The sequence below is a fragment of the Pungitius pungitius genome, chromosome 4, assembly GCF_949316345.1.
Source record: "Pungitius pungitius chromosome 4, fPunPun2.1, whole genome shotgun sequence".
NCBI lineage: Eukaryota > Metazoa > Chordata > Actinopteri > Perciformes > Gasterosteidae > Pungitius > Pungitius pungitius.
In genome coordinates this window covers 4,462,855-4,487,189 of record NC_084903.1, presented here as the reverse complement: position 1 = coordinate 4,487,189, position 24,335 = coordinate 4,462,855, and the positions used below count along the sequence as shown (strand labels likewise).

Genomic DNA, 24,335 nt, shown 5'->3' with positions numbered 1-24,335 from the left:
ATTTCCTCGGCCTTCTTTGGAAGTACAGCCTGTGCAGAACTACTTTTTAATCTGGAGTGTGTTGTGAGATCAGGTGAGTTCCTCACTGATGTGTTCCCAGGACTTTAAAGGTTTTCACCAATTCCACCTCAGTCTCACCAATGTAAAGAGGTGCTGCACCTTCTTCTTCCTTGGGTTGATGATCATCTCCTTGGTCTTGGTCTGTGTTCAAGGAGAGATTATTATTGAGACACCAGGCCACAAGTTCTTCCACCTTTGTTGTACGCTGCCTCAGCTCCACCAGTGATCATTCCAATGGCCGTGGTATTATAGACCAGAAGTCTGTGACGCCACAGCAACAGCGTTACACAAAACATAAAATGCTTCTTGGGCTGTCTTACGTTTCTGTGGAATACATTTTATGTCGATATGATTTACCTACTGAGAGACGCAAGCCAAACTACAGAAACTTTACTTCCTGTTACCAGTAGGTGGAGTTATGACTTGATTAAAAACTCAACCTTCAACCAATAATGACTACTGGTGGGGCGTGGTTTGGCTCAGCTGCAGAGGGGCTGGGTGGAGGAGTGGCTCTGAGAAAGCTCAGACCTCAATTCAATAGAAAATCTGTCACAAACAGACGTTCCCCGTCTCCGGAATACTAAGGTCCGGAGCGCGGGATCTCAGTCACCCCTCTGTGGCACGTTACAGTGGTTTGTGCCATTCAGGATCAGCCCACTGAGCGGGCACGGCCACTCCCACCAACGCACCTGTGGCTCGTCTCATCAGGAGAGGCTGGGCATTTAAGCTGCCGAAGCCTCAGAGGCCAGTGCGAAGTCTTGTGCATGTTGCCATCACATTCTGAGCGTTCTCGCGATATCCTGTTTCTGCCTACCTGCTATTGACCTCTCCTTTGTCCCAGACCTCGTTCACGCCTACCTCAGCGCTCCCGGCTCTCGACCCCTCGCCTGACCTCCAGCTACGACCTCGCCTGCTCCCTGACGGTGCCTCAGTCTGTTCCCTGCTTGCCTGGCTTTTCGACCCCTGCCTGTTCACCGGACACTACCACGCCTGATCCTTGTCTGTACCCCGTTAATAAAACTGCGCTCTGCGCTTGAGTTCACTCTGGTCTCTTGTGGTGCGTTACAGAATCTATAGCTAGATTTGAAATTGACTGTTCAGACGGTCTCCCTCCAGTCCGACTGAGCTTCTGCTTTTTTGGAAAAAAGAATGGACGAACATTTTCACCTCTAGATGTGCAAAGCTGGTGGAGACATACCCCAAAGACTTGCACTGTAATTGCATCAAAAGGGGGTTCTCCCAATAAAAGGTATTTTGCACCATCAAAGTACTACGAATGTTGTGTTGATCAAATGGGAATACGTCTACTTAAATTGCACAGTAAAAATCGTGTGAAAAGTCCAAGGGGGGGTGAATACTTTTGCAAGTCCCTGTATCATCCAGCTGGACTGAAAGTGCCTCGGGGTACCCCAGAATGAGCTGGGAAATGTTAGAGGGCCTGCTGCCATGGCAACCTATTCCTGGAAAAGCAAAGGAAAATCAGTAGTTGGATCGATTTGAAATTAACAAAACCGTTAGTGTGTTTGAGTTATCATGAAAAGTATTTGCATAAGTACAATTGAATTTATCAAAGAATGAACAAATGATGGCAGAATTGTATTTGAAGGTTTGACCACATAACTTCAATTTTCAATTTTATTTAGAAAAGAAAGAAGTTGTTTCCTATTAACTAAAACATATTTTAAATAGCTTTCTGAAAATGTCAATTCTATTAGGGCCAGAGCACCAACGTAGTCCGAGTGGAGGATCCGTTGTTCTTCTAAATGTTTATTATTATCAGTCGCAAAAACAAGGTGCTTGGGTAAATATTTGTAAAAAGTTAAAAAAAATCTTTAAAACAACTCCTAACTGGCCACAACTGCCATTTAGAATGCGGCCCAAAGAGAGCTGTCTAAAACATTGAATCCAGATTAGATCCTCACAAGCATAGAATTTATGGAGCACAACAGAAAGGTCCACTTAACCACATCGCTCTCCTAGCATGGACGTGTGTGTGTGTGTCAGTGCCGTGATAGAAATCCAGATGGAAAGTACTAAAGGATCCTGTGTGTTCTGTCAATAGAGACTTGTCCGAGCGCCTCTTTGTGAGTGAAAATGAGCTCAGCTCAGCAGAACACATCAGCAAAGAAAGCGAAGGATTATAAACCTCAGTCTGCCTGTTGAATGAGGAGAAATACAGACAAAATGCTCTATATTCCTGTGTAAAGGGGGGAGATGGAGGAAGATGACCATCTCTTACTCCCCTGGGTGTTAAGCTTCCAGGGGTTTCAGGAACAAGCACGTTCATAAGCTTCCAGTAAAGGCATTTTCCAGTAGAGCGTGTTACAAAGCTGTGTATAGGTGAGTAGTGGAAGAACAGTCTGTAAAACCTGCAGGGAAATTACTGGGTAAGAGGCCTTTCACATAAGACATGCTGCCCATAATAAGTGCAACAACTACTTTGTCTATCTGGACAAATGATTTTTTCTGTGGGGATAAAAGGCCGTGTACATTTTCTGATGTGTAAAAATCAGTTTATATGTTACTAGTGAAGAAATGAATCAATATAACACACAAAACAAAACAGAGTTTTGCCTGAACCGTGTGATCGTACTGGATTCGACTAGAATGACGAGAAAAAGTGACAGCTCACTTACACTCATAAGCCAAAACGGATTAAGCGTAAATGAGTGACGTCTGGTTTTGAAATCCCCCCCTAAAGTGATTCCGAAGCGTGCTGTGGGTCACGTACAATGGAGGATGCACGGATTACACTGCAGAAACAGCACATTAAATTCATCATTTCATTGAAAAAGACCAAGATAAGTGGCAGATGCCACGTTTACATATATTTTCGAATTTTCTAAATAATACTTGTTGGAGTTGTGTTTGGAGCATTTTTAAACGGATTCTTTCCCTCTCCAGGCCTTGGTTTCAGCCTTGTTCTATTTGTCTGTGGTGAGTACAGACTCAGTGTTGGAAGTTGGTCCTGCTCCATTGGAAACCGAGGATGGGAGATGATAGAGTGCAACAGGGCTTTTATTTTGAAAGACACAGCCTTATCCTGAATAGGAAATGGTAAATATACTTCAAATAGACTAAAAAGACTCTGCAGCCTTTCAGTGCTGGTGTTACAGGCCTGGACATATTTTTGAAATCGGTTTATTTTACTTTTACCGTCTTTTAAAGATCTTCTGAATCAATTTAATTCACTATGAACGCTAAGAATTGTCAAAAGCACATGTAGCTGTGTTTTTTCTTATTAATTGGGCGTACCGGTCACCATTGTGTCGCTTTATTTTATGGGTCATAATCCCAGACACAGACGCTAGGGGGAGGTATAAAGGGGGATTAACTACTAAACCCTCCTCTGCTTTATATCGTAATGATGGGGATCAAAGCCATTTCATGAATAAGTAAAGGAATGACAAATAATGTCCATAGCCACATTCCAGCACATTTGAAATTCAAACATAACAGCTCATTGAAATGAAGGTATTTCAAGTTGACTTATTTTATTGATGTAAATTGTTAAGCACATCAAAATATAAAAATAAGTAGCTGTGTATATAGTTTTATAAATTAGACCTAACCACTTGGCACTACAGCCGCAGCCAACTAGGCTGCATTCTGAGGCCCAAGCTAGAAACGAGTTCACAGGTGTGTGTTTTGGGATCAGCACTGTCTCTGCCTCTGAGGCTCCTGAAGGAGGGATCTTCTGTGTTTTCTTCTCTACTTGTTCTTGCCGAGTGTTCTCTGCTTCTCCGCATGCTCCACTATCTTCTCCTCCACATAGAGGCCTTTGCGGCGGCGGACAGCATTCATGTATTTCAGGGACTGGTTTGCAGAGTCAGCTTTTTCCCCAAAGTGCAGGTATTCTTCTTCTGTGGTGGGAACCCAGTATGGGTCACTGCTGATCACCTAGAGAGCAGAGATGAGAGGGATTCAATATTTCTCCCCACTATCTTTATGTCAGATTAGAGCAAGAGTTGATTTTTGATTTGACCTCGTCGTGGTTCACACTCTTTTTGGAGTTAACAGTTCACTACTTCCATTCATACCGTTGGGCTCCCACAAAAAAACAAGCTTTGGAATGGATTGCTGCTACACAACATATAACCCCAGCTAGGAATTGGTCGACTGTGAAAAGTGGGTCCCAGCAAACATCTGAGCAGAGAGAGAGGACAAACAATTCCACTCGTGGTACAACCAAAGAAGCCACTGGTAAAGTCTTTATTTTGTTTTCTGTGTATATATATATATATATATATATATATATATATATACACAGAAAACAAAATATATATATATATATATATAGGACACACGCTGTGTCAAGTTTGTGGCACAAGTATACTGTGTCGTAAAGGACGCAGGACAACTCTTTCCAACTCGGATTTCAAAACGCAGTCCCAAAACACGTTTTGTGACTGGCGTGATGCGTGTCATCTCATCTCATTCACCCCCCCCAAAGCACAGCTACAGTCAGAGCAGACAAACCCCTCCATCCAGACTGTAAATCACTGGTCTACATGGAGCGCTGTCTAAAATTGAGTTAGTTGCTGTTTTTAATCAAACTCTGACCTTGTCTGATGTCACTATTTATAAAGCTGCGAGCAGCGTTGTGCGACGGCTGGAAACGCAGCCAGAACTCGTGCGGCCGTCAGACAAAGTGGGCCAAATGCTGCTGCAGCACAATGTGGAGACACTTCGATACGTGCCACCATGACAATTTTAAACTAAACTGTTGCACAAAAATAAGTTGTGAAAGATGTTGGAATTTGTTCAAATGTTTTCGATATACATTTTGAATCATTATGAAAAGCTGACCTGTGCACTTGTTATTCAGTAGTTTGGTTGTTGTTTTGTACAACTCGGTATTGTTCAAGTAGCTCAGAGTTTCAGAAGTTCACCCTGTGCATTAGACATGTTCCAGCTTTGGTTCCAGTTGCCTCATGGACATACGGCTCCACGTCACAAGCCAGTGGGAGTTTATTAGGCGGCTTCGTACACGAGCAGCGAGTATCCACTATGAGACCAAATAATGCTCAAATCTTTCATCATTTAATGGGATAACATCAAACATGTATGAATAGTAGTGACTATAAATATGTATTATAGATTAAAAGTTTTACAGAAAATATTAAATAATTTTAGCATATATATGATATCATGTATCATTAACACTTTAGATGTGTTTATTTCATAATAAATGCAGATTTTTATTTATAGTCACTTAACTTCAATACCTTTTATGAAGTGAAAATTTGGTAAATTGTTTGGTAAAGGACATTTTTCAGAAATGATTTGACCTGTTCTCATTTTCATTTTTTCTACACTGAGTCACAAGAACAGCTGTTGTAGTCAACGTAACTAACGTCACTGTCGACCTCCTGATCAGTTCAACACAAATTGGTTTTTCACAGGTTTCCTGGTCAGAAAACTAGAAATGCTCATCTTCAGATGGCAGATTGTTCAGTGACTGTTGCCCGGGATATTTCTTGTTTCCTGCTGTTAGAGTGTGTAACTAATGCGCCGTTGACTTAAATCTCTGGGCATTTCGTATCCCAAATCCCTCACGCCTGATTGGCGGCTGTGTGCGACTGAGATAAAGCTGGAGAGTTGATTACGTATTGAAATGTTTAGAGCAATGCATCAGGTAAGTGGCACAATTCTCTCAAACACACACGTGGGACGTGACTCCCAGAAAGCTCACAGGAGGAATCAGGAATGGATATTACCCAGTGACCTATGTATATATGTGTGTATACAATATTCACCTCCCAGTGGCTGAAGACCAGCTGTGGACTGGCCAGGCCACTGGTCTTTTTGCGGAACTCGTCAGCAAATCCAAAGCTCTCGGCCACAGGCAGAACGGCTTTGATGATGAACATGTCCGTCCCTTCCTTCATCTCTTCGTGCAGCACGCGGCCCTCTCGCTTCCCCAGGACACCATACACTCGGCCTGGTACGGGGAGAGAGAAAATGTTAGAACACACCCAACATGGTCACAACATTTCATTAACTAGGAGCGGGGAGCGGACATACCGACCGACCGCAACCAAGGTTCAACTGCATCTCTAGTTCAGAGATGTGTTTTTTTTCAAGAAGCCAATATTGAGGATATATGGATTTGATAAATGGTGTTTGGCAGCAGCATTTGGCTCTTCAGCCGCTCCGCTTCCTGAGGCTAAATGTGGAAATACATAAAGGTTATTTTTTACTCTTTTAAAACACCTCTAGTGTAGTTTAAGGTTATACTGTGTCACTGAAAATATAAAATATTTTAATATTTTGTCAACTAAAATGTGCTTCTCATGATATGCTGTCAAATGCCTTCCCCTGAAAACAACTGAATATTTAAAGAGCCTGCAACAAAGTAAATGCACACTGCTCAGAAAAAGATAATCGTAGGTAGGTAGCAGAGGGGGTTGTTAATCAGTTCCATCCTCAATGGTGTTTATGTAATTAACACAGGTGCACCAGAGGGACAATAATGAGACAACCCACCAAACAGGACTGATTTTGCATTTGAAGGACAATTTAAGTTTCCCCCTCTTGATCTCTTTGAATGGTTTTCTACTAGTGTTGGCTTTAGCTAGAGTCACCACCACTACTGGGAGGCAATTTCTTAACCCTACAGAAGTTTCACAGGTTCTCTAACCCAATGGTTCTCAACTGGTCTGGCTCCGAGGGGGGGGGGGGGGTCGCGACCCACCAGTTGAGAAACAATGCTCTAACCCCTCCACGCGGGCCGAGATTTGACGTGTCTCCCCCACAATCTCTGGAACATGGAGGAAATTCCAGGAGACAGGCAGTTACCTGCTGCTTTGTGCAGGGAGGAACCGGTTGAGCACTAACCAAGCCCTACAGAATGACTTTCAGCAGGCCACTAGGTGAATGTCTCTGCCCAAATAATCAGAAGCAAACTTCATTAGGGTGGCCTCAGGGCATCCTGTAGTGTGCCCTGTGCTCACTGCCCAGCACCGTGGAGCTCCACTGGCACCAGGATTGGCATGTCTGCCACTGGCACGCTGTGCTTCTGTTCACAGATGAGATCTGTGATAGAATTGAAAGGGTCTGGAGAAGTCAAGGAGAATACAATGCTGCCTGTAACATCGTTCAGCAAGAGCGGTTTGGTGGTGGGTGAGTGACTGTCTGGGGGGGCGTATCCATGGTAGTAGGTCCTGGGCCTACTGTTACTTTAGACATGGACGACACTTTTAACCCCGTTTGTTAAACATATGGGGATACCCTCACACATGCAAACATCCCCAGTTTGATCTCAAGCTGGCTGCCAAAAACTATAGATGATAAACCCTTCCTTTGCGTCCCTTCACTCTGCAAAACGGTCACTGGATGTCAGAATTAGCTGAAGTAGCAAACTTCTTAACTGGCACAGAACGGAAAATTGCACATTAATTTTCTTTGAATTCATCTTGGAGGAAATACTTTTGAGTAGATGTACCATGAGGTCACATGTGGGTGGGGACCATTCCAGTCTCATTTGTGTAAACACTCATTGAACCCCACAACCTCTCACTTTACTTGGGTTGAAGCATACATCTCAGACAGATATCTCAACACCTGGACAAATGAAAGCCAAACTATTGACATGACCTGATGACCACAATTCATACAAAAAAAATGTCTTTTCATTACAAGTTATTTTTAAACCCAGAAACTACAACAATGAATGAAACAGATGTTTTGTTTGACAGAGAGTGCTTAACAATATTGTCTTACCCAGCACATCAGCGGTGGTCATTATCTCGCAGGTATACATGGCGGCCATCAGTCTCTGGGGCTGCGCCTGGAAAGCGTGACGGCACGCCTCCTTCATGGCAGCAATCAGCTGTCCGGAGACCGGCCCGTAGCAGTCGGCTGCTGCCTCGGGCCTGAGCCCTGCGCCGATCGGCCCGTCCTCAGAGGCCTCCGCACCGCTTCCTTTCCCTTTGCGGCCTCCTGAAGTCCCACGCGATATGCAGTCCTCCTCCAAGGGGTCCTGATGTTGTGGCGGCAATGAGGACTGGATGTCCCACTTCTCCACGGAGAAGCAAACGCCCATCAGGGGCTCCTCACACATGGGCCCTGACAGAGTGGCTAGCTGGAAGCCGCTGACGATGCTGTTATCCAAGTCTCGTATAACAGCGGCCTGAGCTCCAGCTTCGCCGGCTTTCACTCCTCCGGCCAAGCACTGCCACAGGGAAGGCCGCTGGTAGCCCTGCACACTGTTCAGCAGAATGTTGGGACCATATCTGAAAACAAGGACAGTAGCACGCTGAATAACTCATTTGTGTTGATATAAACTCCAGTTGTGTGGAGGTAGGGTTCTAAACACCATTCGACACAACCGTGTGCTTATCTGCTTTGAAGTGAAAAGAAGTACTAGGATTCTACAAATATTTAACTTTAGCTACATTCATTGAGATTTGCAGTCCAACAAGCTGTAAAGAAACCAATGACCTGTTGACCCCAAATTCATTCGCCAAAGCTAATGTGTTTGCAACAGTTACTTAGGACACAAAGCAACATTACATTCATGTTTATTTGGCTTTGTGTCCACCCGATCACTTTAGGTCCAATATTCCCTTTTCTTGCCCAGTTTAAGACAACTCCTGACAAGAATATCTGACTTCACGAGTAACTGCGTCTGTCCGGTTGCACGCACGTCGAGATACTTGCCATTTGGTCAGGTCTCAAGCCTTCAATATCTTGAGTGTGTCTCGGAATATAATCTTAAATGTAAGCTGGAAAATATTGTCAAAAAGCCAGTGTTTTGGTAAAAACAACTGCTTGTGCAGACAGCTCGGAAAATCCCTGCTGAGTCAGTACAGAAGAAATGATGGACTGTATACATCCACGTGGAAAAAGTCAAAAGAAGAAATCATGTGTAATCTATAATATAAATGATGCCGGGTGAGGATTAATTTGACTCAAATTCAAACATCTTTCTTTGCACTATTTAGATCACACATTAAACAAGTGTGTTTTTCTGATCATTATTGTGATGCCCACAAGGTTTTTGGATCACAGTAGTTGTAGAATCCTGCTTACGCCGATCACTAGGTGGCGCTATGTGTTGATGGAAGCATTCAGAAGTCTTCAAACCACGGGGAAAGTTTGAAAAAATGTGGTAATTTTACTGCAGTTTGATGCTGTTCAATGACATCACATTGTACAGCGCCGGGCCAAAGAAAACAGGGATTAAGAGCATGGCCCCCTAATTACTAATTGCTAGAATTTTTTTGGTCTACATATGCCAACAGGATTTGGTGAATCTCGGTCAAAACTACTGCTGCTGCTGCTGTTTTGTCAAAATGTATTAGAGGCCACCGTTAATCCGAGTGTCAAAACCACCCAGGATAACTAACTCTACGACTTTAAATGTGTCAGCCATGTCTGGTTCAGTTTCAAGTATCTGAAGCCCCCCAAAATTGCCTTTGGATTTTAATGGCGAAGAATATGTTACCATGGCGATGCTGGTACACAGAACATCACAAGCTCCTTACGTTTAGGAAAGTAATTTTGTCAATCTGACTTCCCACTAGAGACAGGAACGTCTTGTTACCGGTGTAAACGTCTGTGACTGTGATTCGCCTGCAGGCGAGTCGGACCGTGTGCAGTCCAGTCACATCGGTTGACCAAACAACCTTTCCTATGAACCATTGTGAATGTCTTAAGGCGTGTGCTACATTTGAGATGGATCCAGTTTCTCCCCGACCCCCTTTAAGACGTTGAGGATACTTTATTCTGAAGGTTGTAGGGACACAGTAGCCACTTTTTTTAAATTCACAACTCAACATCCATCGTAGACTGCAATTTTTGCAAGAACGGCCTTGCATTACAAATGACATAACAATCTATATTAGAAGAACAATCTGTCCCGTTTCCTCATCCTGCAGTACAGTACAAAAAGGCTCTAATACTACGTAGAATGTATGTGCCATATGAGCACAGTCTATTTGAACAGTCTATTTGCAGAATCTGGTGTCAGACCTGCGCGGCCCAAAAGCCCAGATGTGCTCCACAACGTCCCTCCACTTCCGCCCCTGCAGCAGACTCTCCAGCTGGACCTTGAATCCAGCGATGGTCTCCAGGGTCCGGGGGCTGACGTCCAGACTCCTCCCCTCCCTCAGGGACATGTTGATCTGCTCCAGGGTCCGAATCAGCTCTGTGCTTCTCTCCAACAGACTGGTCACTTCTGACAAAAGAAAAGGGCCAGTGGCACGGTTTGATTACAACACCAAATAACATTAGTTACCAATATAATAGGCTGCAGGTGTGAATGCATCAAACAGGCAAAAAAAGGAGCCCAGATTTCACTGGTCATGGGTCGATATGATAAAGAAAAGTGGGCAGTGTGATCATATAGCTGCCATGGAGTGTATGTGTCTATTGGCGCATCTCCACCGAGCAGTACGGTACGGTACGGGTCGGGTCTGTTAACCATGATTTGGCGAGCGTTTCCACCGCCGACAGTACCCTTGCTTGATAGGCGTGGTGTATTCCAGAAAGTAGTGGTAACGTCACTTGATAGGCGTGGTATTGGACGGAAAGTAGATTGACGTCATTCAATCGCGCGAAAACTGAAAGCTAACCACAAACAACAATAAAGGACATACAGCCGATCCTGTTCTTGCTTCTCGATATGTGGCTGTTAAAGTAAATGCTGCGCGGCGACATTGTTGCGACCGTGTTGTAGTTTAAAAATGGCGCCTAGTGTACCCGTACCGTACCGTACCGCTCGGTGTAAACGCGCCATATGTGAGGGTTTCAGGACAGTTAACCATTTCTGCAGAGTACGTCCATGTCTCACCTGATGGGAGGGGGAACGCCCGCACGCTGACCGTGGCCAGTCTGTTGGGAGTGGTGAGGGTGACCAGACCACTGGAGTCCACGTTCAGGGTCTCTGACAAACGACTCGGAGGGGCCTCTTCTTTTACCTAAAACGTCCACACAATTATTCCAGCATGGTAATCTAAAGCTCAACACAGAGCCGTTAAAGAGGACTTTCAATCAATGGGTTATATAGTGACTTATACCGAGGTTCAATGAATGTGCGCTTCACTGACCTTGTGAATAATGGCAACTTTCTGCTGCTTTCCCAGGTCTTCATTCACCATGTCCACTTTTGGAGGACGAACCACTGTTTCTCTGAATGGAATGATGGGCTTGGATGCGCTGAACTCAATTTTAGCAAACCTTCAGAAGAAAAAAAAAGGTTTAAAAAGTTAATGACACTAAAGACGGTTTTAGATCTTCTGAAAGCCACTTCATGCTGTTTAGGAATCATCATGCATTAACGTTACTTAGCAAACAGCATTGTGGTGAGACACACAGAATGTGGGTAGTATTTAGGCTGTAAGGACCACAGCTGTGCAAAAAGTTGAAAGCAAATCTACTTTTGAAGATCCCCACACGGTGGGGGCCAATCACTTAGCGGCTATCAGCCCCAATGACAACCACATGAAGGACCTATAATCCATGTAGCATTCTGTAATGATGACTGAGCTCTGAGTAACAACAGGTCAGCAGTTAAAAACAGAATCATGTGGATTTAAATATTGCCTAACCAGAATAACATAAATAAAACATTCTTGTTGCAGATCTTCACCTGGTTCCAACTGATGTAACGAGATATATTGCAGTCATGCTGTGCTGTAATAAGTCCTCTTAAAGCATGGGTTTTCAGAGGAATGAGCCTTCACAACAATGGCCGCCTGTTTTTGCGATACCGAGCAGACAAGGAGGCCTTTCAGTTGAATTGTATATCATTCAGAATATTGGTGCTTCAGAGCAATCAGCCCTCAAAGGTCACCAGCCTTGATAGGACACGTATGCTTGCTATTGTTAGTTATAGTTGGAGCTCATTGGGCTGCAAAGCACAGAGGCGGAGGTGAGGAGACATTTGAGACGCCACACACACTGACCGGTCTCTGAGGTCGTCCAGGCAGCGTTGAAGATGAACCTCCCCAGCAGTGACCAGGACGTGTTCTCCCGTTTCCTGAATCAGAACCTCAGCACAGGGATCTGCCTGGTTCAGCAGACGCATCCCACGCACCAGCTTTGGCATCTCACCTAGCGCACAAACCATTAGTCTGAATCAGCACTTTGTTGTACAATTGCATTTTTAAGATGTCACTAGGAACTGCGCTACAACTAACCTCACTGTAACTCCACTCCATGTCTCTGATCACTACTTTGTCTCATACATTCTTCCGCTCTCCCCAACTAACGACCCCACCCCTTCAATCGACTCTATACCCGTTTGCCGCAACATTCGCTCACTCTCTCCCCCCTCCCTGGCCTCCTCCGTTCTATCGGCTCTCCCCTCAATCGACTCTTTCGCACTCTTGCATCCGAACGTTGCCGCATAGACTCTCCTAACAACTCTGTCCTCCTCTCTCAACTCGCTGTGTCCGCTTAAGACTGACATACGCTCCTCCTTCTCCAACCCACCTCCTTCCAACTGTATCCCACAGACTTCACCTCTATGGCCCTCGCTTCCCTGTTTCACACCCCTGTTACCTTAGTAACCTCTGCCTGTCCCACCACCTGCCCTCTCGACCCCATTCCATATTCTTCAATCGCCCCCGACCTTCTTCCTTTCCTCACCTGTCTCATTTACAATGCTCTGTTATCTGGCTGATTTCCCAACTCTCTGAAGGAGGCAAAAGTTAACCCACTCATGAAGAAACCCACCCTCAACACTTCTGAAGAAAACAACCACAGACCAGTATCCCTTCTTCCCTTTCTGTCCAAAACTATTGAACGAGCCATCTTCAACCAACTCTCCTCTTATCACCACCGTAACAACCTCCTTGATCCCCATCAGTCATCCTTCAAGGCGGGCCATTCCACAGAAACTGCTCTCCTCGCTGTCTCGGAGCAACTCCACGCTGCTAGAGCCGAGGATCGGTGTCGGGAACCTTGTCCTCTTACTACTGGAGATCCTCAGGGCTCCGTCCTGGGTCCCCTCCTCTTCTCAATCTACACCAACTCTCTTGGCTCAGTCATTAGCTCGCATGGTTTCTCCTACCACAGCTATGCAGACGACACCCAACTAATTCTCTCCTTCCCCAACTCGGACACTCAGGTGGCGGCGCGGATCTCTGCCTGTCTGACTGACATCTCTCTGATCCAGTCTACATCCAGGACATGGTGAAACCCTACATCCCAACCCGAACACTCCACTCTGCATCTGCCAAGCTGCTTGTTCCTCCATTACTGAGAGAAAAGCACTCGGAGAGATCGCGACTGTTTGCTGTCCTGGCCCCCAGATGGTGGAATGAGCTCTTTGATGACATCAGGACTGCAGAGAGCCTTTACATCTTCCGTGTATGTGTATATAAAAACGTGTATGTATCATTTGAGAACCTAAAAGTAAATATGATGGCCCTGGCCCCAAAGCCATTACAATGGTATCAAAACAACACACACTAACATCACACACTAACATTCCCAAAGTATTTATTTTATAAAGCCAAAAATGCTAAATCATTTGGGCCTAGAATGTAGGTTCATGTACTTAATGTATGGAAATTTGTTTCTGATGCTACCTGTTCAGATTCATCAATGGCAGTACTAGTATAAGAATGAAATTAATCCCTCTCAATTCCAGCAATATTGAAAACTAATCAATATTTGACTTCAGGGTGAGAATGTGTAGGATTTGGGCATACTGTGAACGGTATGTATCTCTTCAGATGAACTCAATTATTAGTATGGTGTGTGTAGTCTATAAATCTTAATGATTCAATACATTAGACCAAAAGTACCCCACATTTCGTTAATGCAAATTATATATTGTCATAAGCAAACTCTGTATTTGTGTGCCTCTCAAGACCTACTTGGATGTTTGGGTTCTATGGCAACCCGAACAATGGGTGTGGCTTCAAAGTTGAGAGGAGTGAAGGGGGGGCAGGCGGGGGAGGTTGACAGCGTGGCCGACTTCAAGACGCTCTCCTCCAGACCTCCGATACCTGAGAGAAGAGGATGGAAAGAGAACGTCAACAGACCGCCACATCAAGGACAAAGACCCTACTTCTCACATTGCAATGATAAAAGTGTTCTCCGCGGGCGCACACAAGTTTTACAAATAAACAAGAGAAAATTAAGACAAAATACAACAAAAATGTCAAACAAATGTAGAATAAACTTTTAACAACTAGTTACAATATGAATTCAATTATTTATCCAATAGTATGTAATGAATATAAACCTTTATAATACAGGTAAACTGATATAAAGCAGTAGTGTGAAGTGCCCCATCCTGGTGTTTCAGCAACAAGGAAGAGTCCAACTGGGCTAAAGCTACTACAGCATCAAATGATTATACACTATTGAGTAAAGGAAGAGTAGAGAGTACAATGTTTTTGTGTAAAACTATAGCCAACAGTTGTTTTCTTTGATTTTCAATCCATACAAGTATAGAATAAGAACAGATCTGGGGATCAGTCTTTTCCACCACACAGTTCATGCTTGGTGAATATGTTCTGTATGAAGCCCTTAAATTGAGTCAGGAAGACTATACACTTATGTTCTTGGGCTTCTAGTTTAGTTGTTGTAAATCCGCCAATCAATCCTCATGCATGCTTACTCAATATCTCCTTGCAGTCAGTGATTGGGGCTGTAAATCAGGTCACCAGCTGCTCTCTTCTATCAAATAGCACAATGAAACAATTAAATACCAAATAACGTTCCTATGCTAAACTACCCATCTTTATTCTACAGTATTTCATCTTTGCTCAACATGAACAAAGATGAAATCCTACCTATACAGTCTGATTATGGGTTTGTAAAATAGAATTCCCCTGGACCCTACTCTGCTGGTGCCACATGTGCGCATACACACACACACACACTTTTTGGGGCGTAACTGCCGTGCATAGGAAGAAAGAAAAAATATCTCTTTTTCTAGGTCAGTAGTCACGGCTGTCATCAGGCAGGCCTAATGCAAAACAAATGGTTTGATCAATGTTGAATGGGGATCATTATTTTCCTTCCAGAGGACTCATTCGTAGTACTCGAGCTACAGATGAGTCTCCCCAAACAGATGCTTTATACTAAAACCTGATGATGAAAAGGACTGCGTTCAGGCGGTCTCAAAGGGAATCAGCTGTATTTCAGGCCATTCTGCCCTTTAGTCAATTTGACTTCAGATGAAGGCGCTGATGAAAATGAATAAATAAGTGATATGCAGGTTCACTGGGGTGGGCTGGCCGTAGGGGATACCGGGGAAATCCAGTGATAGAGATCCCCATGGTTGGGCCAGTCCAATACCTGACATTGCCGGACCCGACTCTCCGCATTACACAACACTTTAAAGTACTACTCGGCTAAGTAATCACTGACTGAATACTGCTCGCAATCTATATTCACACTTACTCCATCTTCTATACTAATCTGTTCTCTTTCGTCAGTCTAACTTGGTTTTAGCTGTCCGACCGTAAAAAGCATGCATCCTACCGGTCAACTGTAACAACCAGCATGCAACACTACTGATAACACTGTTATGTTTATTCCTACAATATCGTTCATACTGATTCCAGTGACTTTCTCTGCTACTAAATTCCTTCCTTAAGGCTCTGTAGACATACGTGTAACCATCTGATAATAGCCAAGAGAGAAGCATCTTCATCTAGAAAATTATACCTGGAGTGTTACAACAGCCATCATTCCATCCCATGAGTCCATCCAGGCAAACAGATGGATCCAAATATTAGAAAAAAAAGGTATGTCAGCTCTTTGTAATCGTCCAAAATAATCTTAAGTGTATGGGTACTTTGCCACGGCACGTCGCAGGACATTCAACAACAAAGGCCGGCAGAAGGATACATCTGGGGAAAAGCCAGGGGTGTGATTTTGCAGAAAGGATGTTTTTGTATAAAGGAGATGTGAATAATATTTTTTTGTACATAGTTGTGTTTCTCCTACCAGCACACAAAGAGGTCATGGTCTGTCCGCAACCCACCCCTCTGTCATGTAGACATTGTCCGTCGATCGACAACCAATTCAAAGCAAAAATCTGAAGGAAGGAAGGTTATGTTCTTACCCAGGACATTTCCTGCAGGCACCTCCTCCAGCTCTTCCAGCTCTCTTCCCATCAGCAGGTAGAGGCTTTCCATAGAACAGCAGGACAGATGAGGCACGTCAGACACGCAGTCTGAAGAGCTGACACCCTCTGGCAACTAGCAGGGAGGAGACAAAGACCACCACCATGATGAACAAAAGCGCATTGGGTATCACAAGCTAGGAGGCAATCAGATGATCAGCAATGTCTGCATGTATAAAACATTTGGACATTCATTAGAGGTATACGTATATTGCTTTGGCGGGAAGCAACACAGCTATTGCTTTGTTGATGTTTTTCATGCTGTGCATATTTGCTGACTAATAAGCCCGTGTTTCTAATAGAAGAGCTGCACTGGACCTTGTTACTCAAGCTTTATTAGTTTGAGCTTCATAAAGCTTGAGGCAGATTTTGTGGGCAAACTTAACTATCGATTTTGTCTCAACTCCAAATCCAGTTTTTCATTTAGAGTTGAAAAATATAGCTGGTTTTGATATAATCACAAACATTATTCTAGGATTTTCTTTTCATTCTCGTCAATGTCACATCTGTTTTGAAAGAAAACTGCTTGGATTCCATTTTCTTTCATCAGCTCCCATAAAATGTTGGTTCTGTACCGTATTGTTCTTAAAAGTAAATCAATTTGTTTCGTTTCAGGTATGACAACAGATTTGTCTTACTCTCCGTCTTATCCAATGAGGAAGACAAGATAAACATGGTAGGGTACATGTAACAGGTTCTTGACATGACACCATCTGGTGGTCTGACGTGAGTAGAACTTCCACAACAAGTAGAGTCACTATGTCATCCATGGTTGATGCTGAGCAACAACAATGGTGAACAGTTGAACTGGTTCGGGGTGATAAACCACGGCGTTGAGAGTGAATATGCCATGCACGCTAAATGCCAACACATGATGCCCCAAGAGTTTGCAGGGTTTGAGGGAATGCTAAATGGTGATGGGTCATGGTGGCGCATGGAGTAGTGTGATGAGCTGGGAGCTGCAAGTTTTGAATCCCGGGTGCCCCATGTGCCATGTCAAAGTGTCCCTGAGCAAGACACCTGACCCCTAACTGCTCCCCTGGCAAAATGTAACTCATGCGTTATAATGCAATGTAAGTCGCTTTGGATAAAAGCGTCAGCTAAATGACATGTAATGTAAATATTCGCCCACCATTAGAGTTGTAACAAGCCACGGGTGAAAAAAAGCTAAAAAAATCTCCCCTGCAATTGACCCGAATGCACGTGGGAGGATCCAAGATCAATTGGAGAAGGTTGAAGAAGGTTCTTGGTCTGATGAGACAAAAATATTGCCTTTTGTTGATTTCATCTTTTCGCCACTTGTTAGTTATTGTTTGTGAAGGACTCCACAGCGGTGGCGTGGGAGTCACACAGGGCGATGGGAGAAAGTGGGACTGCGTTCTTCCTGAAGTCCACAATCATCTTTACTGTCTTCAGGGCGTTGAGCTCCAGGTTGTTCTGGCTGCACCACGTCACCAGTTGGTCAAACTCCCACCTGTAGACGGACTCATCCCTCACCAGAGATCAGTCCAATGAGGGTGGTGTCATCTGCATAGGTCAGGAGCTTGACAGACTGGTGACTGGAGGTGCAGCTGTTCTGCTGCATTCACACAAAAACTGAAGCAAATAGTTGTAGTCATTTCGGAGCCCATTTTTTCTGCTTCATTCGTGCCTGAAAGGGGCGCGACTTATCTCTGCAGCTTTTTTCCGTAATGATATTTGCTACTATCTACCATGGAAATAGATAACCACTATTTCGGCTCTTTATTTGTTGTGTGAATCACACAAACGTCGGCGACCGCAAACAGTGTTGTGTTCGGGTTCGTCACTGCACAAAGCTTCAATTTCAGACTCCTCCAGGAAGTGCACCTGGATGACCGCCGCTTCCAGCGCTGCTAACAGACTGACCAGTAGCCCGTCTGATGACCTGTTGTGTCGGATCGGTGCCAGCGTCTCTGTTAGACACTAACTAACCTACAGGGGTTCAGTCTCAGCTGCCTGTGTGTCTCCGGTGAGCGGCTGTTTAATAAAGTGTCTTCACGCTGTGGCAGCAGGACGGCGGTGATGACGAGCGGAGCATCTCAACTCAACTGATTGGCTTTCACAAGACAGCGTTGGGGAAATGTTTCACTCAAAGTTGAAATATTTCAACTACTAGCGATTAGTGTACAGAGAGAAGAGCAGAGGGGAAAGAACGCAGCCTTGGGGGCAACCGGTGCTGAGGGTCCAAGAGGCAGGGACATGTTTCCCCAGCTAGACGTGCTGCCTCCTGTCGGACAGAAAGTCAGTGATCCACTTGCAGGTGGAGTCGGGCACGTGCAGCTGGGAGAGTTTGTCCTGCAGCAGAGACGGGATGATGGTGTTAAAGGCAGAGCTGGAGTCCACAAACAGGATCGTGGCGTAGGTTCCTGGGGAGTCCAGATGCTGGAGGACGAAGTGGAGGGCCATGTTGACAGCATCATCTACAGACCTGTTGCTTCAGGGTGTGGGGGGGGAGACAGAGTCCGCTACAGGCTGCTTTGCGGGGGTTCTGTTTTTTAAAAAGCCTGTTAATTTAATTAACTGAATTTTACTGTTATTCATTTTTATTATCCTAAAAACTCCATGATACCAGGATGCTTTGACCCAACCTGGCACACGGCCCCCTTCATAACCTGTTACATTTTGTCACTGAAAAGTGAAGCCGAAAATACTTTTTATGTAGACATGTAAATTCCAAAATGAGAAGTACTATAAAGGTTGAAATATAACTGGGGTTACCGTGCTGAGGCCCAGGGCGGGGTCATACTTTGGACCCAGAACAAATACCCTCTGTCCTTTCTTTGCCACCCCACTATAGACACGCGCAAAAGCTATGAAGGTCTGCTGCTCCTCTTTCTCTTCTGGCCTTGATTCTTTCAGTGTCAGACTCTCCACCTTAGCTGAAAGGGAGACAGAAGATACACAAAAAGTGGGTAATATGTCACGGTTTTGTTCTCTGATGCTGAATCATTCGTAAAAATAAGATGAACATGGGATTACGCAGATAAACATTTGGCTGTGTTCCGTCAACCTGGGTATGACCAACAGGGCTGATGTACTATGGATTACATTTTCTGCCAACACATGACTCTTGTGAGCATGTGATCCACAGCTGTCTGGGAAACACAATTAGGTAACAAAAAACAAACTCAACCATTTGCATAGTCCCACTGACACATGACGCAACACGTTTTTTCAAGTGTGATGTACTCATAAATTGAAAAGTGAGTGAGAGAAAAGTTTACCTGTGTCAAGTTGGGCAGGTAGGCCTTCCTGTGGCGTCCTCTCTGAGTGGGAGGAGTCTACGGAATCAGCTGCCATCCTGTCAGCGTGTCTCTGTCGAGCCAGCTCCTTGCGATGGGCCATCTCCTCCTGGGTCAGCGGCCTGCACACACACATTTGGAACATGTTGAGTAAAGGCTGTAATCTCTGCAGGTACAAGTTCAAAGATGGAAACGTTATCAGGCGGCTCAGACTTTTCACGCAGTGCTATGGTTAGCCTTGGCCCGCTAACACTCGGCTAATTCCCAAGTATCATGAAGCTGGCTCCATCAACTTGCAGGAAGACAGCTCTGAGACTTGTTACTTGTGTTGTTTGGTAACTGTACCTCACAAGATAAAGTGCACATACCGATACACAGTTGGATGTTGTTAAGCTCCTCTTTGCACATGAAAACAAATACACACCTCGGCCTGTTCTGAGGCAACGCTGCGGCATCAACAGCAAACATCTTGGACACGAAGATGATGAGCGGCTCCTTCTCTCCGCTGGAACACCGGAGGAACGCTGGGAGGGAAAAAGAAAAGAGTCAAGCAGACATCAGAAATCCTATGAGCCGAATAAAGCCAATCCTTCCAGAGAGCTACACTTAAATGACACAAATCATACACACACACACACCTCAGCAGACATCCAATGTCACTTGAAGAATGCTACACTGCACTACGTTTAAGTGCAGGTAAATTCAGAATTCAACAAAGATCCAGTGTGTGTGTTGGGTCTGCTTACCGGTTTTCAACTCCTGCGTGTGTTCAGGCAACGAGTCAAATCGCCGAGCTCCAACGCTCATCAGCTTCTCAACCCTCTCTGCCGCCATTTCCAAGGGACTGGGCAGTTTCTCACAGACCATCACTGCAATCTTTGTTTAAGAAAACTTGACACCAGATGCAAAAACATTCCCAAAAAGTTCTCAACTGATGCAGAAAAACCACAAAGCGAGGCATCCCATAGCCCATAACAGACAGAAGGATACAGAGCACAGCCTGGGAAACGGGTAACCACTGGCTGCAGATGGCAGAGAGGAGGACTTTGGGGTCCGAGTGACGTAGGTCCCTGGCCAGCACCTTTATCCCCAGTGATGTCACCACCTTCTCCACCTTCTCCTTGTCTCTAGTCACACAAACAGGACGGATTGGGTTTACTGACCTGAGCTGGTTCCAGTGCAGCAGCTTAGTGGAAATATCAGTGAGTAAAAATGTCCATTGTGGCTACAGGGTCCATCTACATCTGAAGGCTTGTCAGTGCACAACTGCTTGTTACCTTGTGTGAGGCTGTGGCCGTTTGGGATACAGACTGTGCTTTATTAACTAGTACAATCGAGACTTCAGTAGAAACAAACTAAGATGACGTTTTATTGGAGGGTATATTTGGTTAGGGGGTGGATGTCCATCAACATGTGACTTATGTTTTGTCATTTTGGATCATGGTGTTTCTGGTAAGATGTATTTGACGTGACATTAATCAGTCTTTCCCATCAGTCCGTTTTTCTTTTAAATGATTTTGAGTTTGATCAATTTTCCAGATAAATGTGTTGCACAGCAGAGAATACATGATATACTGATGTCTATACTTGGTTCACCATTAGAGCTGTAACGGATCCCAAACCTCACGATCATTAATCGGATTAGCAAAGAAAAGGGGAGGAGTCAGATGGGACATTTATTAATTCAAGTTCAAAACACTTACACTTAACTGTTGGTTAAAAAAAAGAAGTCAGTTGTAGGTGCCAATGAAAATATCAAACAAAAATAAGCAATCTTAATTAACCCATATTTAAAACACATTTATAACACATATTACTGGAGAGAAATGTGTAAATTAACAAAGATTTACGACAGGTTATTTATCTTCCACCTACCTCCTAGTGACAACAGCATCATATAAACTCCAAATGTTATCCAGCACGAGCTGCACAAACAGCTGCTTCTTTCCTTTGGCCTATAGCATGCAAGAGAGAAGAACAACACATGATAAGCGAAAACAAAGGTCATTTCAGTCCATTATGAAGCCACTACAAACATTACTTACTCAAGGTAAGGTCAAACTGAGCATCAGAATGTGGAAAAGGGGGGATTTAAGTGACTTTAACATGAATGGTTGTTGGTGCCAGACGGGCTGGTGGGAGTACATCACAAACGGCTGATCTACTGGGATTCAAGCACACAACCATCTCAAAAGGTCTATAGTCAATGGTCCTAAAATGAGAAAATATTCAGTGAGCAGCAGTTGTGTGGACAAAAATGCATGTTTGATGTGAGTGGTCCGAGACTGGGCAGACTGGTTTGAGATGATAGAAAGGCAACAGGAACTCAGAGAACCACTCGTTACATCCTTGAACAAGAGACCACAGCAGCAGAAGACCACAGCGGGGGCCCCTCCTGTCAGCTAACAGGAAACTGAGACTACAGCTCACAAAGGCTCATTAGAACTTGACAATAGAAGATTGTAAAAACCTGGTCCAGCTGATCATTTAGATGGTCGGGTCAGAATTTGGAGTAAACAACATGAGAGCATGATCCATTCTGCCTTGGATCAACGCTGCAGGCTGCTGGTGAGGTGGTGGGGGGGTATTTTCTTGGCACACATTGGGCCCCTTCGTACCCTTTCAGCATGGTTTTGAATGCAGCCTACCGGAGTGCTCACCATGTCCATCCCTTTATGACCACAGTGTACCATCTTCTGATGCACCATGTCACATAGCTCATATCATCAGACTCTGATCTGTGTGAAGCCGTCACGTCAATATGGACCAACATCTGTGAGGAATGTTTCCAACACATTGTTGAAAGTGTAGGAGCCGCTTTTAAGTTTTTTGTATTTTGAATGATTTATATTTTTTCCCTTTTTTCTGTGGAATTGCGAGTGTGTTCCCTCTGTAGGTGGTGACGGTGCCACCCTTGAAGGGACCAAAAGACGCGCAAATACCGTCATTGACCTCAGTGCTGAGCCGTGAACCACGCTGTCTCTGTTTTGGTCCTGTTCAGCTTGTTGTAGGCTTTAGTTATTTGGACCACAAAACTGCAATTGCATTCTTACTTTTGTGACAATTTGTTGTACAATAAAACCGGCAACATTGGATGGTCAAACTCCCTTTGCATTGAATTATTGGACAGAACTGCGAGTCCTGACATTGCTTTTGCTGCTTTCTTCATGGTGGTGAAATCAACTAGGACATAGGAATAGGATCTAGGGGTTTAAAGGAAAAAACTCAACTGTTTTTGACACAGAAAGTATAACGCCAAGAATTAAGGCAGTTCTGAAAGCAAAAGGGGGTCCAACCTTTTACTTGTTCTGGTATATCATAGCTCAGGGGTGTCAAACTCGTTTCAGGTTCGGGCCAGATACTGCCCACTTCGACCGAACGCGGGCCACTGCCTATCGGTACGGCTGACAGGGGGGGTGGGGAGGTGCGCGCTGCCGATCCGACCGGCAAACGGCACGGCCGACGGCTCACTGACTGGCAGTGACGGCTGTCTCCCGGGATACGCACTCCGGCGGGGGGCAGCACTGGACGCCCCGGTATTAAACACTAGGGAACACTGGAATTAATCAATCAATATCGCGTTTTTAGCCTACTTTTATTGTTGTGTGGAGTTAAAGATTAAACTCCTCCCAGAGATTAAACACAATTCTTTTCTAATCCGGCCAGTATGGTGCTGAGACCTTTGCTTTTTTTAATGTTTCCCAATGAATTGCGGATCTCTCGAACTAGAGATCTCGGATCACTCTTCAATATATTTGGTATGGGGCTGCAGGCCAATAATGAAAACCATAAAACATCAGGCCTACCAGCAGAATGGTTTGGAGCCTATAAGGAAGAACTGACTCCAGTACCCATGAGTTCCTTTAATTGGACACATCCATCATTTCCAAGAGACTGGACTCTTATTCCGGACCTGATTGACATTGATCAAACCAGGGATGTCTACCTCAAAGTCATACTAGACCATCTTTACACATCAAACAAAATATTAGGGAAACCAAATCCAAAGCCAAGTTATATAGTGTGGATGCAGAAAAGGCTTTTGACCACATCAGCTGGGAATATCGGTTTTTGGTCTTTGGTCGAAATGTCAGCTAAGACTTCTACACTTAACTTAATTACTAATGGCACGAAAATAGAAAGATCCACCCGTCAGGGATGCTCCCTCTCCTCAACCCTTTTTGCACTTTAAAATAGAACCCTTGGCACAAGTAACAGGAGAACAGGGTGATATAAAAATAATTCCAGTGGATGGGGGAACATAAAATAGCACTATGCCGATGATGTATCACTATACATCCAAGTAGGGCTGTGCTATATACCGTTTCAACCTGTAAAAAATATCCTTACGGTATCAATTTCGCACATACCGTTCATTCTGGTGTTACACTATAACAACTGACGTTGCTCTTTGGCAGGCGGCAGAATTTATTTTCACACGTCATTGGAGGAGCGGCCAGCGGTTAGAGCTACTTGTCTTACGTGTGTTGAGATTGACATGGTCAGAACTTTATAACTATGAATAACCCACAAACGCTCTTTAACAGGGTAAAACACCAAGACACGAGGAATTGATAGCACTAATAATTGTACATTTAAAAAATGACAACGCCGAACTGCATGCTGGGTAGTTTGTACCTTTTCTCAGTCCTCTAAAGTGCTTCCAAGCTTCTTCTACCTGGTTTCCGGCCCCCCGGCACTCGCCACTCCCCCTTTTTCTATAAGTGTGTTGATAAAACCCGCCACGTCTGCCCTCCCCTCCAGGTGAGAGCAACAACACTAATAAAGGGTTTTTTCATCTAATTTGTTATCACCCAGGTCTGGCTTTTACACCCACTGCTACACAAATATTGTGGGAAAATATTTGCAGCATATACTTGGGCATAAGATCCTACACAGCTGAAAGTCACTCTGTC

General features: G+C 44.5%; 1 protein-coding gene across 2 annotated transcripts in view; it reads right to left on the bottom strand.

Moving 5' to 3' along the window:
- Positions 1–1,782: 1,782 nt before the first annotated feature.
- The window catches only part of efl1 (elongation factor like GTPase 1), a 38,955-nt gene continuing 16,402 nt past the window's right edge, over positions 1,783–24,335 (bottom strand). For both annotated transcript variants that reach the window (XM_037451573.2, XM_037451583.2), the window contains exons 9-23: positions 21,295–21,374; positions 20,410–20,546; positions 20,166–20,288; positions 19,844–19,943; positions 19,402–19,541; positions 18,896–19,056; positions 16,097–16,232; positions 13,893–14,024; positions 11,973–12,120; positions 11,115–11,244; positions 10,859–10,985; positions 10,039–10,243; positions 7,786–8,297; positions 5,820–6,004; positions 1,783–3,960 (exon numbers count right to left, since the gene is read on the bottom strand). In XM_037451573.2, coding sequence (XP_037307470.2) covers positions 3,772–3,960; positions 5,820–6,004; positions 7,786–8,297; positions 10,039–10,243; positions 10,859–10,985; positions 11,115–11,244; positions 11,973–12,120; positions 13,893–14,024; positions 16,097–16,232; positions 18,896–19,056; positions 19,402–19,541; positions 19,844–19,943; positions 20,166–20,288; positions 20,410–20,546; positions 21,295–21,374 — 2,505 coding nt within the window. In that variant the 3' untranslated portion in view covers positions 1,783–3,771. The remainder of the gene's footprint in view (positions 3,961–5,819; positions 6,005–7,785; positions 8,298–10,038; positions 10,244–10,858; positions 10,986–11,114; positions 11,245–11,972; positions 12,121–13,892; positions 14,025–16,096; positions 16,233–18,895; positions 19,057–19,401; positions 19,542–19,843; positions 19,944–20,165; positions 20,289–20,409; positions 20,547–21,294; positions 21,375–24,335) is intronic.